General features: G+C 39.7%; 2 protein-coding genes across 2 annotated transcripts; both read left to right on the top strand.

The window, feature by feature from the left end:
• Positions 1–1,126: 1,126 nt before the first annotated feature.
• Positions 1,127–1,752, top strand: LOC125316645 (disease resistance protein RUN1-like). Its single transcript, XM_048285491.1, has 2 exons — positions 1,127–1,326; positions 1,515–1,752. Exons 1-2 carry the CDS (start codon positions 1,127–1,129, stop codon positions 1,750–1,752), a joined length of 438 nt encoding a protein of 145 aa, XP_048141448.1.
• A 9,821-nt stretch (positions 1,753–11,573) lies between these two features.
• LOC125316644 (putative adenylate cyclase regulatory protein) lies at positions 11,574–12,533 on the top strand. The gene has a single exon (XM_048285490.1). It carries the CDS (start codon positions 11,574–11,576, stop codon positions 12,531–12,533), a length of 960 nt encoding a protein of 319 aa, XP_048141447.1.
• Positions 12,534–16,518: the final 3,985 nt, after the last annotated feature.

Raw genomic sequence — 16,518 nt, 5'->3', positions numbered from 1 at the left:
AAAATTAAATGTTCGGAATTATTTTTTAAATTAATAAAAAATAAAATGAATGTAACTGAGTTGAGCAAGCAAAGACGAGGAAAAATATTTTTCTATTCTCAAAAAGAGTAAAATATTTTCCTCACTTTTGAAGGAATTTTGATGAATCAATATTTTCCTTAACCAGCTTATTTTTTTGCCAATTAAATGTCAAAAACTAGTTTTTTGGAAGTTGTTTCGTGGGTGGAAAATGTTTGCGTCCGTAGCATTAATTCCAAAGTTCATCCACTAGAGAAAAAACAAGATGCTAGTCATTCTTTGAGCGGGGCCGCTTTTAACTTTTCCTTTTTTTTGTTTTTCCTTCTCGAGTCGACGGGAAGTCTTCTTCATGTTCTTTCTTTACTAAAAAGCGAGAGGGAATTGAACCACCTGGGTGGATTTGCCTGAAATTTAAAGGCATCTCTCGATTCCACGAACGAACATCTTGAAATTTATTATACTCTTGAGATAGTTTCTGGATTACTAGTCAAGCTCTATCTCGCACGTCATCCTCCTGCCTCACCTCCTTTTTTCCCTCCCGATCCATCGAGCATTTTGAAGTATTAAAGTAGCAAAAACCTCAACAATTCAAGCTCACAGTCATCTTGTTGGGCAACCCAAATAGAGGCATTTCCTTTCATTCTTTGATACACACAGAGAGATCGGCTCAAGCGTTACCGGAGAAGTAAAAATGAATCGCCATCTAGCAGTGTTTGGGCTTTCTTTTGCAGTGTTTGTTGGATTGATTCTTCTCTCTGTGCTCGCGCGCAATTTTATCAGAAGCAACAAGAAGAGCACTCGTCAAAAACTAGAAGATCCCGGTGCGTCTAGTTCCTCCACTGCTTCGGCGGGAAGTGAAAACTACGATGTGTTCTTGAGCTTCAGCGGCAAGAATACTCGCAAGACTTTCGTGGGTCACCTCTACAATGGCCTCGTTGATGCTGGAATCCGCGTGTTCAAAGACGACAACGAGCTTCGAGAAGGTGAGGATATCGGCACCAACCTTCTCCAGGCTATTAAGAACAGTAAGATCTCGATCCCGATTCTCTCTCGGAACTACGCTTCAAGCAAATGGTGCCTGCAAGAGCTCGTTGAGATCATTGAGTGCATGAAGAGCGGGGGGCATGTTGTCTTGCCCATATTTTACAGGGTTGAACCGGCCCATGTGCGACACCAAATAGGGAGCTTTGGAGAGACTTTCTCCTATTTAAGTGGGAAGTATGTTGAGGAAGACGTAGCGAAATGGAAACAAGCACTCCGAGAGGTGGCTTCCCTAAAGGGATGGGAATCAGAGAGAGCTGCTGACGGGTATTTCGTTTTCTATCCAAACCTTGTTTACTTTCTTTCGATAACAACTTGCTTGTAGAGCATGCTATACATTCGGGTGTTTCTCATCTTGTGTCGTTTACTCTTGGATGCTGCAACGTTGCGATAGTGAGATATAACAGAATATGATTGTTCTTCTAATGCATTTTAGCTCGATGCTTTACAAACAGCGATGAAGGAGAATTGGTGAAAATCGTCGTCAGAAAAGTTTTGAGCGAGTTAAAGAAGGCCTTTCAGCTGCTTGTTCCCGAACAACTTGTTGGAATTGATGATGCTGTGGAGGATATCTTGAGATTGCTGGATGATAAACTTGGTGCCACCCAAATTGTTGGTATTTATGGAATGGGGGGCATTGGTAAGACAACTTTAGCCAAGGTCGTCTACATCAAGCTCTCTGACCAATTTTAGCATCGTAGTTTCATTGCAGACATTCGAGAATCCTCGCGACGCAAGGGTATTTCACATTTGCAGGATCAACTAATATTTGATATATTGAAACAGAAAGATCAAGTGTCCAGTATGGATGAAGGAATTAGGATCATGGAATCTAGATTTAAATTTAAGAAAGTCCTAATTCTTCTAGATGATGTTGATCATAATGATCAGCTCAATGCTTTTGTTGGGAAAAATGACTGGTTTAAGATGGGAAGTAGGATAATCATTACAACAAGAGTAAGGTCCGTTCTTGATAAGGCTGGGGTGAACTACCAGTATGAACTCAAGGAAATCGATGAGGATAAGTCCTTGATCTTGTTTAGTAGACATGCCTTTATGAGGGACTCCCCTCCGCGTGAATTTGAGTCTCTCTCTCATGCTATTGTATCCACTACTGGAGGGCTTCCCTTAGCTCTCGAGGTTATAGGTTTGTTCTTGTGTGGGCGAAACCGAGAATTTTGGCAAGATGCGTTAAAGAAGTTAAAGAAAGTACCACATATGAAAGTGCAAGAGAAGTTGAGGATAAGTTATGATGTATTAAGCTATGAGGAAAAGCAGATATTTTTGGATATTGCTTGTTTCCTCGTTGGACAAGATTTAAACATTGCACATTGCCTGTGGGATGCTTGTAATTTTTTTCCGATGATGGGGATTGGAACATTGGTTTTTATGTCGCTGATAAAACTTGGACATGATGGAGAGATAATAATGCATGACCAACTGAGAGATCTTGGTAGGGAAATTGTTCGTCAAGAAGATTACGATGTGCCTATGAATCGAAGTAGGCTGTGGGACCGTGACGAAATTCTGGAAGTACTTCAGGGAAATAAGGTAATCGTTGTTCTACTCTCTTTTGACATGAACTTCTCTTAATTGGAATGAATTGATAGACCTCATGATGTGCCTATGAATCGAAGTACGCTGATTTGATGCAACATTTGTGAAGGGAATTCAAAAAGTTCGTGTTCAGGCCATTTGGCTCGATGAAGGCGGCTCATGTGAATTCACAACCGAACAATTTGAGACGCTACCCAACTTGAGGCTCCTTGCAGTGAATGGTGCAAATCTGATTGGAGATTCCAAAAGCTTGCTTCCTAAGTTGCGATGCCTTGTGTGGAGGGGACCCCGTGCATCCGTGGCTACTAGTTTTCGTATGGAGAAATTAGTCATACTTGATCTAGCACGAAGTGACATTTCAGAGCTCTGGGAAGGCTGGTGTGATCTCAAGGTCAGATAGAGAGCATCTTATTTCATTTTTTGTTTTTAATGACTTATTCTTAGCGAAAAATTTATCAAATCGTTTTGTTTCGCAGGTGGCAAAGCAGTTGAAAGTTCTGATTCTCGAAGATTGCCGTCGTTTAGAAGTTACTCCTGATCTCTCGGCCTTTCTGGATTTAGTGGTATTAGTCCTCGATGGATGTGATAATCTGGAGCGAATTCACCCTTCTATTGGAGAAGCCAAGGGCCTCGGTGCTTTGAACTTGGAGGGATGTAGGAAACTCCAAGAGCTACCCCAAGAAATGGGCAAGTTGGAAGAACTGAAGCTCCTCAACATAAGCAAGACTGCTATAGAGGAAATCCCTTCGTGTATCGGTTCTTTGAAGACGCTGAGGCAGCTTATAGCCCAAGGTTGCAAATCGTTGCATAGACTTCCCGACTCGATTGGCAATCTGGTAAATTTGTCTAAATTGGACTTGTCATTTTCACCCATTTGTGAGTTGCCTGAATCCATCGGGGATTTGATAAGCTTGAAGACTTTGAATATTTCTCGTAGTAAGAAATTGAGAAGTCTACCTAGGACTACTAGCAAGTTGGGCAACCTTGAAGAATTAGATGCCACAGACTGCAGGAGGCTTGGAGGGGAAATCCCTATAGACGGGTTGTCTTCACTGAAGATCCTTCGGTTAAGTTCGACATGTGTTTGCGGCTTCCCCGACACGTTCGACAAGCTTTCCCGTCTTGAGGAACACGATTTACACCATTGCAAGAAGCTTAAGTCGCTGCCACAAAGCATCAGTAAGCTGCCTTCTCTGCAATACCTAGGGTTAGAAAGTTGTCACAATCTTCGGTCGCTGCCAGAGTTTCCCGCTTGTCTAACAGTTTTGAAGGTCACCTGTAAGCTTCGCACATTGCCTCAACTTTCTCATCTAGTCCACCTACAAGAGCTCGTTGTTGAGGATTGCCAGCTGCTTGAATCTGTGCCGGAGCTTCCCTCGGGATTATTGAAGCTTCAAGTTGGCAAGTGCGATGAGTTGAAAGAGTTACCGTGTTTGTCAAGTTTGGAATCCTTGCTAGTATTATTTCTCGATTCATGCAGTAAGCTGACAGAGATCAAGGATCTGGAAGCATTAAAATCCTTAGCACAACTATATGTACGTGGATGCTCGATGTTGTCCAACCTCGATGGCCTTGAACATCTGACGTCTTTGAAGGAGTTAGTTATGAGCGAGTTCTCCGAGTCGGATGCTCCGCCATTGAATGATGATCTAGTTCAAGTTCGGGGCCTCGACAAATTGAAAAACTTGGAAACTCTGGGGCTACTGGACTATCAGTCCCTCGTAAGACCGGACCTTTCTCAATTAACGCAGCTGAAGACGCTACACTTTGGCGAATGCCACAATCTAGTCGAAATTAAATGCCTTGAGAGAATGAAAAACTTGGAAAGGCTGGGTATCGTGAGGTGCACATCCATCGTGACATTACCGGACCTCTCGTGCTTCGATAATCTGGAACATTTGAACATCAAAGGGTGCTCGAAGCTTCGGGATGTTCAGGGACTGGAGAAAGTCGAAAATGTGGAAAAATGAGGGATTCAACTCTGAGCCTCAGCAAATTGTCCAAGTTATCGGTAAGTTACAAATTTCTGCCAGTGTGTAAACAATTTTCGCCCGACTTAACATTTTCTGTAATGTACAAACAATTTTATATTAGCAACATACGAAGGAGGAGGTATGATATTTAATCACCCAATAAACTTTGGGTTATTTTCTTTTTAGGTCGAATTTAATCGTTTTCAATGACAATAGGGTATTGTTGTCCTTCTCTTATGTGATTTGAGGAACGGGGAAGCCGATGGAGGAGTGTGACATGATGCTTCGGAGAAACCACTCTCTTGATAATGCCAATAGTCATCCAGAATGCCTTCTAACGACATCAGATTGTTATAGCCATCAAGTAAGATTGCACATCCTGGATAACCTATGAATGACTATCACTAGCAAATCTGAGTTGTAATTTTACTCCGAGTTCGAAGAATGATTGACGTCTATTTGGTTATTTTTATTCCGCCTTCGCAGGTACTTTCGATTTCATTTTATCCGTGAGGATGCCCATATGGAAGAGCAGTTGCTGCAATAAGCCATATGTACTCTTCAGGAAACCCCTCAACTTCAGTTATCTCAGTCCCCTAAGAATTCTTTTCGTGGTAAGTCATTAACATGTTTTTGACGCACTATGTTCGCTTCACAGGATTCCTGGGCCATTTTGGATTCTTGATGGGATTTACGGTGTCGAATTTGACCTAGGGTAGAACAGCGATCAAATTCATCCAGTCTGAAAAAAATCAGCTTCAGATTTTATGTCTAATTCATTCAAGCATTAGCGCTTTTTTACGCTATACAATGTGGATTTGCTCCGCCGATGCTCGTTCTGGACCTTCGATATAGCAAAATATGCTATAGAATGCTATGTAGGATGAAAGAAACGATGCCATTTTATTATGGGACATGTAAACCAAAGAGAACCATATGGGGAGGTAGTTCTGATGTGGGATTAAGAATGAAGTTACTCTGTAAATGGACTCTCTGTTTCGGCACCGGAATGAAGGCAGAGCTGGACGTTGTTCCTGCTTTGGGAGAGTTTCCGTTGAGCATAACGAAAATCTCTTAAGTAATCTATTTCACAAGTCTATTCTCGTTCGCACCACGGTAATAATTGCTTCCATGTCAGAAAGAAAAAAGCAAAAGGGAAGAGAATTTCTTCATGCACGGAGGATCTCCATCCCGGTCCCCTCTCAGATCTTCCTTGGATTCGCGCAAGCTCAGCAACTCAACAATGTATCTCATTCTAGAAACAAACACTAATTCAATTGACTCTCTCCGTTCGCTGGCCTCTGAGCGGGCCGCTCTCAACTTTTCCTTTTTAATCGGAAGTCTAGCTCGACTTGCTTAACTTTTTCCAAATGCTCGCCTAAAGTCATTCGGAGAGCTGTGCAGTTTGGTCTGTAAGTCCAGTTCAATCATGTGTCCGCTTTAGGTGCTTGTTCCAGTGTTGTCAACACGTTCACAGGTGTTCGACTTGCTTTTGCTGTTTTTGTGTTTCCTTCTGGAGCGCGGCACGAAGTCTTCCTCACGTTCTTTCTTTATTACAAAGTGAGAGGGAGTTGAACTCTCCAATTACCAATGGCTTGCGAGTTAGAACATAGAGGTAGAACCACCTGGGTGTATTTTTGCCAGAAGTTCGAAGGCATCTCTGGATTCCCTGTAAGAACATCTAAAATCTCCCATACGTTGAGATTGCTTTTGAATTATTAGTCAAACTCTATCTTGCACGTCATCCTCCTGCCTCACCTCCTGCTTTCCCTTCTTGCACTTTATTAGCGACGCTACGAACACGGAGCATAGATAGCCGAGCGATCATTTATTTTGAGCTCAAAACCATGCAAGATGGCCGAGAGTTATCTTCCAAGTATAGAAGGAAACCACGGTACTTATTTCCCCCGTCTTGAAGTAGAAATTGCTAAAAACTCGACTGCGCATGACGTAGATGTCATATGATAATGACTATAATCATTTGAGAGCTCAATTATTTATACCACCACTAACCACGTATCCTTCATTTACAGCGTATTTTAAAACTGCGTACGGCATAGAGGTTAGTACTTGAACTTGATTGATGAATTTGGGGTCTTGTTGACGTGTGTCAAGTGTTAATGGAGTGGCAATCTCGCTGAGGTGGAACAAGATGATTCTCGATAGATTTTATGATCAAAGCGGGTGCGCCCCATCGGCGATTAAGGGCCCGCATGGTAACCATTTTGGTTCTCTGATTATGTTTCCCAGAACTAATAAAAAAATGAGAATCCTGTATGATAACATAAATGATTCCGATTCTGATTCTAATTTTGTTCCCAAAAACAGTTTTAAAGCAAAAACAAGAACAAAAAAAAAAAAAAAATTTGGTTCCGAAAAAAGGAATCAACTTTCAGAATCACAAATAGAATAAAGTCTCACATCTCTTACTTTTCTTTTTTAGTTCTCTCAATTTTTCCTCGACCTAAAACAGAACGAGATCTCATTTTCAAAGAAAAATATATAAGATAATAAAATATTACATGAAAAATAAAAAAAAAAATAAAAAAATTTGGAAAAATTCTAAAAAATAAGAAAATTTTAAAAAAAATCCCTAAAAATTGGAGAAGCTTAGATTAGGCTATTTTGACCTCATTTTCATAAATTTGGGCCTAGATTCCCTAGATTTCATAGATTTTGTACTTTTTTTTTGAAAAATCATAAACTTCTATGCAATTAAACTCGAAACATATTTCTCTAAGCCCTTAGGGCTTCATTAAGATTTTATGATGTGATTTATCAATTTTATGATTCCTTGATTATACACTTGATTTCATCGGTTGTGATTTTCCTAGGTTTATGTACTTTAGACTTAGTCTAGTTTTAAAATTTTTTGGAAAAAGACAAAAATAACCATCGTGAACACTTAGCAAGCTTTCGTTCTTAAGTTTTCGACGAATTAAGACAGAGGTTTGATTTCCTAGAACAAAAAACGCACACAATGCATGGCGGGGCATTGCATTTTCCTTGTAGAAACGAAGGTGTCGGTTGTATCGGTTGTTCGCTCGCTTAAAAGAGTTCGATGAAACCCCACAATAAATGGCGAAAATGACTCATGATGATTATTGATATTTATTTTTATATTTCAATATGCAATATGTTATATAAGAGAAAATCAATATGAATTAATTTTCAATTAATTCGAAATGTAGAATGAAATTTTACAAAGTAACTACGTAATTATTTGACTTAAATGAAAAAAATTGGAAAGAGCAGTTGTTTTGAGAAACAAAAATTTTATGTAGTTATCAAACGTGTTTCTGTTCCAGGAATAGAAATTTTAAGTAGTTACTAAACACGTTCTGATTTTCTAAAACTTATCCAGGGAAACGAAACCAAAAAGTCATTTTAATCAAAATCACTTTTTTGGATCGAAATGGTTGCCATATAGGCCATAAATCTCACATACCCAAAAGAAAGGGCACGGTTGATTTTTCATCAACTTATCTTGAAGCATAGAGCACCAAAAACTCAGCTCTCCATGGTCATCTTGTTGGGCAAACGAACAGAGGCATTTCAATCTTTGCTATTGACCAGGAGATCGGTTCAAGATTTGTCGGTGAAATAAAAATGAAGCATGATCCAGTAGCGTTTGGGCTTTTTTTTTTTGCAGTGTTGGTTGTGTTGATTCTTCTCTCTGTGCTCGCACGCAATTTTGTCAGAAGCAACAAGAAGAGCACACTTCCAAAAGCAGATTATGCCGGCGCGTCTAGTTCGTCCACTGCTTCGGCGGGGAGTGACAACTACGACATGTTCTTGAATTTTAGTGGTAAGGATACTCGCAAGGCATTCGTGGGTCACCTCTACAACGGCCACGTTGATGCTGGAATCTGCGTGTTCAAAGACAACAACGAGCTTCGAGAAGGTGAGGATATCGGCACCAACCTTCTCCAGGCCATTAAGAATAGTAAGATCTCGATCCCGATTCTCTTTCCGAACTACACTTCGAGCAAATGGTGCCTTCAGAGCTCATTCAGATTACGGAGTGCTTGAAGAGCGTCGGGCGTTGTCTTGCCCACATTTTACCGGGTTGAACCAACCCATGTGCAAAACCAAAAGGGAGCTTTGTAGGGGCGTTCTCCCATTTAAGTGAGAAGTATTCTGGGGAAGATGTCGTGAAATGGAAACAAGCACTCCAAGAGGTCGCCTCCCTAAAGGGCTGGGAATCAGAGAGAATAGCTGACGGGTATTTCATTTTCTGTCAAAGCCTTGTTTACTTTCTTTCAACAGGATCTTGCTTGTGGAGGAAGCTATACATTTGTGTGTTTCTCATATTGTTTTTGCGTTTTCTACTCTTATATTATGTAGCGTGGTGATAATGAGAGACATAACATGATATGATTGTTCTTCTAATGCATTTTAGCTCGAATGCTTTATGAATGGCCATGAAGGAGAATTGATGAAAATGGTCGTAAGAAAAGTATTGAGCGAGTTAAAGAAGGCCTTTTGGCTGGTTGTTACCAAACAACTTATCAGAATCAATAATGCTGTGGAGGATATTTTGAGATTGCTGGATGACGACTCTAGTGCTACGCAAACTGTCAGTATTTATGGAATAGGAGGTATTGGTAAGACAACTTTAGCCAAGATCGTCTACAATGACTCTCCGAACAATTTTAGCATTGTAGTTTCATTGCAGATATTTGTGAATCCTCATGGCGCAAAGGCATATCATATTTGCAGAATCAATTAATATTTGATCTACAAAAAATGGATGATCGAGTGTCCACTAGAAATGAAGGAATCGGGATTATGAATCTAGATTTAAATATAAGAAAGTCCTGATTCTTCTAGATGATATAGATGATAACAATCAAATCAAAGCTTTGGTTCGGAAACATGACTAGTTTGAGATGGGAAGTAAGATAATAATTACCACAAGAATAAAGTCTGTTCTTGATGATGCTGGGGTGAATTGAAAGTACGAACTCAAAGAAATTGCTAAGGATAAGTCCTTGATCTTGTTTAGTAGACATGCCTTTCTGAAGGATTCTCCTCCGTGTGAATTTGAGTCTCTCTCTCTCGTGATGTCGTATCCACTACTGGAGGGCTTCCCTTAGCTCTCGAGGTTGTAGGTTCTTTACGTATGGGTGAAACAAAGCATTTTGGGAAGATGCGTTAAAGAAGTTATGGAATGTACCACATTTGAAAGTGCAAGAGAAGCCGAGGATAAGTTATGACACTTTAAGCTATGAGGAAAAGCATATATTTTTGGATATCACTTGTTTTTGCATTGGACAAGATTCAAGATTTTTGTCTTATATGTGGGATGCCTGTAATTTTCTTCCCGGGATGGGGATTGAAACATTGTGTTTTATGTCACTAATAAAACTTGGAGACGATGTAAAGTTGAGAATGTATGACCAACTGAGAGATCTTGGTAGGGAAATTGTTCGTCAAGAAGATTACGATGCGGTTATGAATCGAAGTAGGCTGTGGGTCCATGAGGAAGCCTTGGAAATACTTCAGAGAAATAAGGTAATTGTAACCTTTATTGTTGTTCTACTCTATTTTGACATGAAATCTATTGATTGGAATGAATTATTAGACCCTACAACCGCGATTGCTCTCCGTATGTTATTTCCTTTATGTGATTAGGAAGGGATGTGCTTAGCATTTATACATGGTAGACATTTTCTATCGAATTGAAAAAAGAAGAAGAAAGCTTTTGGTTTGAACAGTAAACTCCCCGCTGCTTGGTGGTTACATGTGCACTTGATGTTAGTATTGATTGATTCTAATTTGTTATTCGTTGTACCAATCGTGGTTTTTTCTCCCTTGAAACGAGCTATTGCAAAAAAAAAAGAAAAAGAAAAATCACATACATGATAAAATTTTGTTAGCTGATTTGATGCAACATTTGTGAAGTGAATTCAAAATGATCGCGTTCAGGCCCTTAGTCTTTTGGGAAACTGCTCGCAGAGTGAATCGACAACTGAACAATTTGGGATGCTACCCAACTTAAGGGTCCTTGCAGTGGATGGTGCGAAGCTGATTGGAGATTCCAAAGGCTTGCTTCCTAAGTTACGATGCCTTGTGTGGATTGGATATCCAGCATTCGTGCCGGCTAGTTTTAGTCTGGAGAAAGTAGTCATACTTAATTTAGCAAAAAGTGACATTTCAGAGCTTTGGGAAGGTTGGAATCATCTCAAGGTCAGAAGGAGCATGTCATTTTGTCTTTTGTTTCTAGTGACTTGCTCTTAGTGAAAAGTTATCCATCATTTTGTCTTGCAGGTGGCGAAGCAGTTGAAAGTTCTATGTCTTGCATGTTGCCGTTGTTTAAAAGTTACGCCTGATATCTCAGCTTTCCGAAATTTAGAGATACTAACCCTCAATGGATGCGTAAATCTGGAGCAAATTCACCCTTCTATTGGAGAAGCCAAGGGCCTGGTTTTCTTGGATTTGCTGGGATGTTGGAAACTCCAAGAGCTACCCCATGAAATGGGCCAGTTGGAAGAACTGAAGGAACTTCACATAAGCAGGACTTCTATTAAGGAAATTCCTCCATGGATAGGTTCTTTGAAGAAGCTGGAGGTGCTTAATGCCAACACTTGCATATTATTGTTTGGACTTCCCGACTCAATTAGCCATCCGGTGAATTTGTCGGCCCTTGACTTGAGTGATTGCATTGGGTTATTTAGACTTCCAGAGAGCATTGGATCCCTCGTAAAATTGCAGCGCTTGTCATGCGGCAGAATGAGGTTCTCAAAAGATTTCTGATCTGATTATTCTCTCCAACATATCCCCAATTCAACCGGGAAGTTGGAACAATTGACTGAATTGGATTTGTCATGTTCAGGCAATCGCAAATTACCTGAATCCATTGGAAACTTGAAAAACTTGAAAAGCTTGCATATTGCTTTTAATAATAAATTGAGTAGTTTACCTAGTACTATTAGAAAGTTGGCCAAACTGGAAGAATTAGATGCCACCAATAGCGCGAGTATGGGAGGGAAAATTGAAATAGATGGGTTGGCTTCACTGAAGATCCTTCGATTAGTATCCACAGGTATTTCTGGCTTCCCCGACGCAATCGATAAGCTCTCTCGTCTTGAGAAACTTGATTTGCACGAGTGCAAGATTTTGCAATTGCTCGCACAAAGCTTCAGTAAGCTGCCTTCTCTGCAACACTTCGATCTAATAAGTTGTGACAAACTTCAGTCGCTGCCAGAGCTTCCTGCATGTTTAATTGCTTTGGGAGTCACTTGTCTGCATCGCACATTGCCTCAACTTTCTCATCTAATCCTCCTAAAAAGGCTCGGCGTCGTGGGTTGCCGATCGCTGGAATCCATGCTGGAGCTTCCCTCAGGAATATTGGAGCTTTTTGTCCAAGATTGTGATGAGTTGAAAGAGTTACCGAGTTTGTCAAATTTGGAATTCTTAACAAAATTAACTATTGATTCGTGCAGCGAGCTGACAGAAATCAAGGGTCCTGAAGCATTAAAATACTTAGCACAATTAACTGTATCAAGATGCGGGAAGTTGTCCAACCTCTACGGCCTTGAACATCTAGAGTCTTTGAGATCCTTGTGGTTGAGAATGTTCTCTAAGTCAGATGATGCTCTTTGTCCTGTGGCGGATGATACAGTTCAAGTTCGAGGCCTTAACAAACTGAAAAACTTGGAAGAGCTGCGGTTAGGGGACTGTCAGTCCCTTGTAAGACCGGACCTTTCGCAATTAACACGTCTGAAGCAATTAAGCATTTGCGAATGCCAGAATCTAGTCGAAGTTAAAGGCCTTGAAAGATTGAAAAACTTGGAAAAATTGGATATGGAGGGGTGTAGTTCCATTGAAGCATTACCAGACCTCTCGGGCTTCGATAACCTTAAAGATTTGAACATTAAAGGGTGCTGCAAGCTCTGTGATGTTCAGGGACTGCAGAAAGTCGCGAAGGTGGAAAAATGAGGGATTCAACTCCGAGCCTCAGCAAATAGTTCACATCTGTCGAGTTTCGAAGATTGAACGAAATGATGGGGGTGGGTCAATCTCACGTGAACTTTTGGAGATCCCAGAGCTCTAGAAATCGAGACGTCTAGACTCTGAAGACGTTCAGCGATGCAACTTATCGGAATTCCATACGTTCATTTGGGATTGTGCAACCGAATCGGATTTACCCAAAATCCGGATCGAACCACTTGAAAAATAAGTCCGGGAACCGGTTTCCGCTCAAACCAGTCCGGGAACCGGTTTCCGCTCAAACGAGTCCAGGAACCAAACCGATTTTAAAACCGGTTTTTAGCAACTGTTAAAAAAAAAAAAAACCTAGTCTCGTTCGCCTTTGCTCTTCTATTTTTTGTGGATTGTAATTTATATTGCTCATATTAGAGATTATTGCTTTTGCTGGATAGTGAGTTTTATTATCCATCTTTTACTTTGAATTGTTTCATTGTTACTCATATTATTTTGCTTCAAAAAATAACATAAAAAAGGAAAAACTGTTTATTGGATAGACTCTGAAATAGGATCGAAAAAATACGGTAGGTTCCAAAACAGGCTCTAGGATAAATAAGGTAGGTTTCAGATTCTAAAAATTTGGAACCTATTATAATAGGATCGGTTTCAGGGCCTAGGTTCGGAATCTACCCATCCAGTCCATGCTCAACCCTACGTTCATTGTACTACCGCAGCAGTGAGAAAAAATCGGCTCATGAAAAGTGTTAAAATATGTCTGGAGCTCGAACTCAAATAAAACTCGCACATGGATGATCGACTACATTATTGAAGCCGGCCAAGTTCACAAATCTATTGGCCAACTCCAATTGTTGATGGGCCCACAACAAGCTGCACAATTTTGTCAAACATGGGTGCCTGATCAATTTAGCCGCAAGAGGAACATATAAAAGGATAAAAGGCGTGTGGGCTTTTATTGTCTTCTTCTATTTGAGAATAGTGACTCCCTCATGCCAAGTCAAAAAAGGAAGCCGCATGAAGCATGGACGTCCAGAAGGGGTCTCTGCCCCTTTTGGACTTCTGTTCCTTGTATTAAATGCTCGTCCAGGACAAGGATAATGGAGGCTTCTCTTGGCCATAAATAGAAAAGTTCTCTCAACATTGAAAGGGCGCTAAGTTCTTATATAACGTTCAGCGAAGACAACTAGCAAATTCTTACTTAAGAGAAATTTCAAAGTTCAATAATCAATAATCGTCCTCAAAAAATGTGATAACAACACCTTTTATAGGGTATTAACCCTAAATCTAATCCTAGTAGGATTCTAAACATCAAAATCCAAAATTACAAAACTGCCATTAATAGTAAAATAAATCCCGAAAATACTAAAAAACAAATAGGAAAATCCATCTAGACATTTCCAATCGCCAAAATTCATCGTTAGTCACGGCCAAAGGTGGTGAATATTGATCAAGACGCCGTTTCGCTTCAGCCGACTGAATTTGAGCTCGATCCGATATCGTCGACCCTATCCACTGATTCTTGACACATCATCGTTTCGTCTTCCGATTGGATTTCTGCCTGTCCAATCGATCCGGAAACGCACTACCAATACATTCTGTATCATGTTCATTCGGTGACCGAGAGAAGAGAGAGTTCCCCTCGTGAGGATTTACTTATTATAATTGCACCCATTAGTAATTTAGGTAGTTAAATTCTTGTGAGTAGAATTTGTATGATTCATCGAGTGAGATTTTAGTAGGAATTATGAGGGACTAAACATTGTGTGAGTTATTGGGTGTAATTGAGGATTGGAAAATACCAAGAGTGTGTTTGAGTGCTCGAGTGATTGAAATCTCATTATATTGCTTGTTTCGATAGTGAAATTTCGTGTTGCTCTTCCCGTTGACGTAGATTTCGATATTTAAATCGAACCATGTAAATTTGGTATCTGATTTCCTTTTCTTTCTTTCGACCATTTCACCGATTCGCTCAACCCTTTCATTCTCAACAAAAAGAATGCTCCGACAAGTCGAGTGCTTTTGCCATAATGTCCAGAAGGATTCACGTTTAGGTAGGAAAGGTAAATAAAGCAGATCAAACTGTTCATCACGATTTCTTACTTGATAACACCATTTTCTTGATAGCCCGCTCTTTATACTTTTGTCTTTTAAGTAGTTCAAGGAGTGGAGACTCTGGTCGTGGAAGTTGACACGATGCTTCAGGGGGTATCGTGCGCTGATCACGGGAGGAGTCAATAATGCAGCCCCAAGGAAAAGTAGATATTATAAAGTGTACCCGCTCATAGTCAGTTAACATTCAAATTAATGGTTACACCCGCATCTCCAGGGCTTTAGGCTCCACGGCCGCGTCCATCTTATCTGTAAACGGTTACAACTCCTCAGTTGACACTGTATATAACCTTTTTTCGTTAAGTGATAACCATGGACTAATCGCGATCGAATGTTGATAGTTATGTCATGGTCTTCGATAAGCATTCCCACTATGGATAACTCATCAATAGTGTAATCATGTAACACCTAGCTCTATATCAATCTCATGTATTATGACTCGACAAACATTATAATTCTACTTCTTACGCTTTCTTTTAGTCGGCGGATAAATTCACATGATGGCGTTCAGGCGTGCTTTTAACAAAACTCTACTTAAGCTCTAGTGAAAAAAATTTGATTGATGGAAATATTTTATATGATATAGGTTTTTTACAGGTTATTTTTTCTGTGAAAATTCATATTGAGATCAACATACAAAATAATATAACAACTATAGTCCTATGCTCAGTTTATTTCGCTGAAAACAACTTTCACAAAAATGTTTTTCTGAATTTCGGGCTTTTGGTCTGTGAAAAATAAGCTAGTCAAGAAAATATTTTACCCCCATGGAAAACACTCATTCAAAAGGGTGGAAAATGTTTTCCTCATCTTTCCTACCTCCTCTTTTTCACATTTCCTTTCTTTTTAATTATCTTTTTACTTTCTTTTCATTTTTATTTAATTTTTAAAAATTCAGAATTTTTATTTTTTATATATTTATTTTTCACTTTTTCACTTTTTCATTTTCTTTTATCTTTTTATTTTCCCTCTTCCCCTTTTTCCTTCTTCTTCATCCGGCCACAAGTGAGGGGAGGCTTGGCTTTTCCGGCCTCGCTGGCGACCAAAAGAAGAGGGAAAAAAATAAAAAAATAAAAACTATCAAAATGAGTGCACGAAAGGAAAATCAAATCGGTTTTTCCATATCAACGACGGAAAATATTTTCTAGTTCATTTTCAGACTTGCTGAAAAATATTTTTTAGAAATTTCAAATTTTTCGAAAAACAAATAGTCTTAGATATGTGTAACACACCTGCATCTTGCTATATATATACACACACCCAAAGTCCCAAGGAATAATTTGGCTTGGGAAAGCTCGATATTTCTCTCGACGAAGGCAAGCAATTCAAACTAGAGTAGGCACCAACTGACCTTGTGATAACTGCTCTCCCTCAATGACGTATTAGTTAATTAATAATCAAGTACTAGTCCATTAAAAATGTATTTCTCGTTCGCATGCGTCCGACTCATTTTGAAAACTGCTTAATTTGCCCAGTAACATGTGCTTAGGTCAAGTCCAGCTTTTTAAGGTTTCATCATTTTCCAGTGACCTGTGGTGCTGAGTCAAGTTCAACTTTATAGTTTTCATTTCTTGGAGCCATCTTCACATTTTCCTGTAAAGTAGAGATAACACGTGGTGCTGAGTCAAGTTCAACTTATTTAGTTTTCTTTTCTTGGAGCCATCTTCACATTTTCCTGTAAAGTAGAGATAACCCTAGTTTCGAGGCATCGATAGATTGTCCAAGCTTGTCACGCTTTTTCTAGCACATAGCATCTTCCAAACCTTATAGACACTGTTCATTAGGGGTGTACATGGTTTCATCCATAGCGTATGAGTGGTATCTTGAAACTATCACAATACCCGGAACGGTCTGTCCCACAGATTCCATG

The sequence above is a fragment of the Rhodamnia argentea genome, chromosome 9, assembly GCF_020921035.1.
Source record: "Rhodamnia argentea isolate NSW1041297 chromosome 9, ASM2092103v1, whole genome shotgun sequence".
Taxonomy (NCBI): Eukaryota; Viridiplantae; Streptophyta; class Magnoliopsida; order Myrtales; family Myrtaceae; genus Rhodamnia; species Rhodamnia argentea.
Note: the sequence above shows the minus strand (reverse complement) of the source record. Positions and strands in the feature narration are given on the sequence as shown.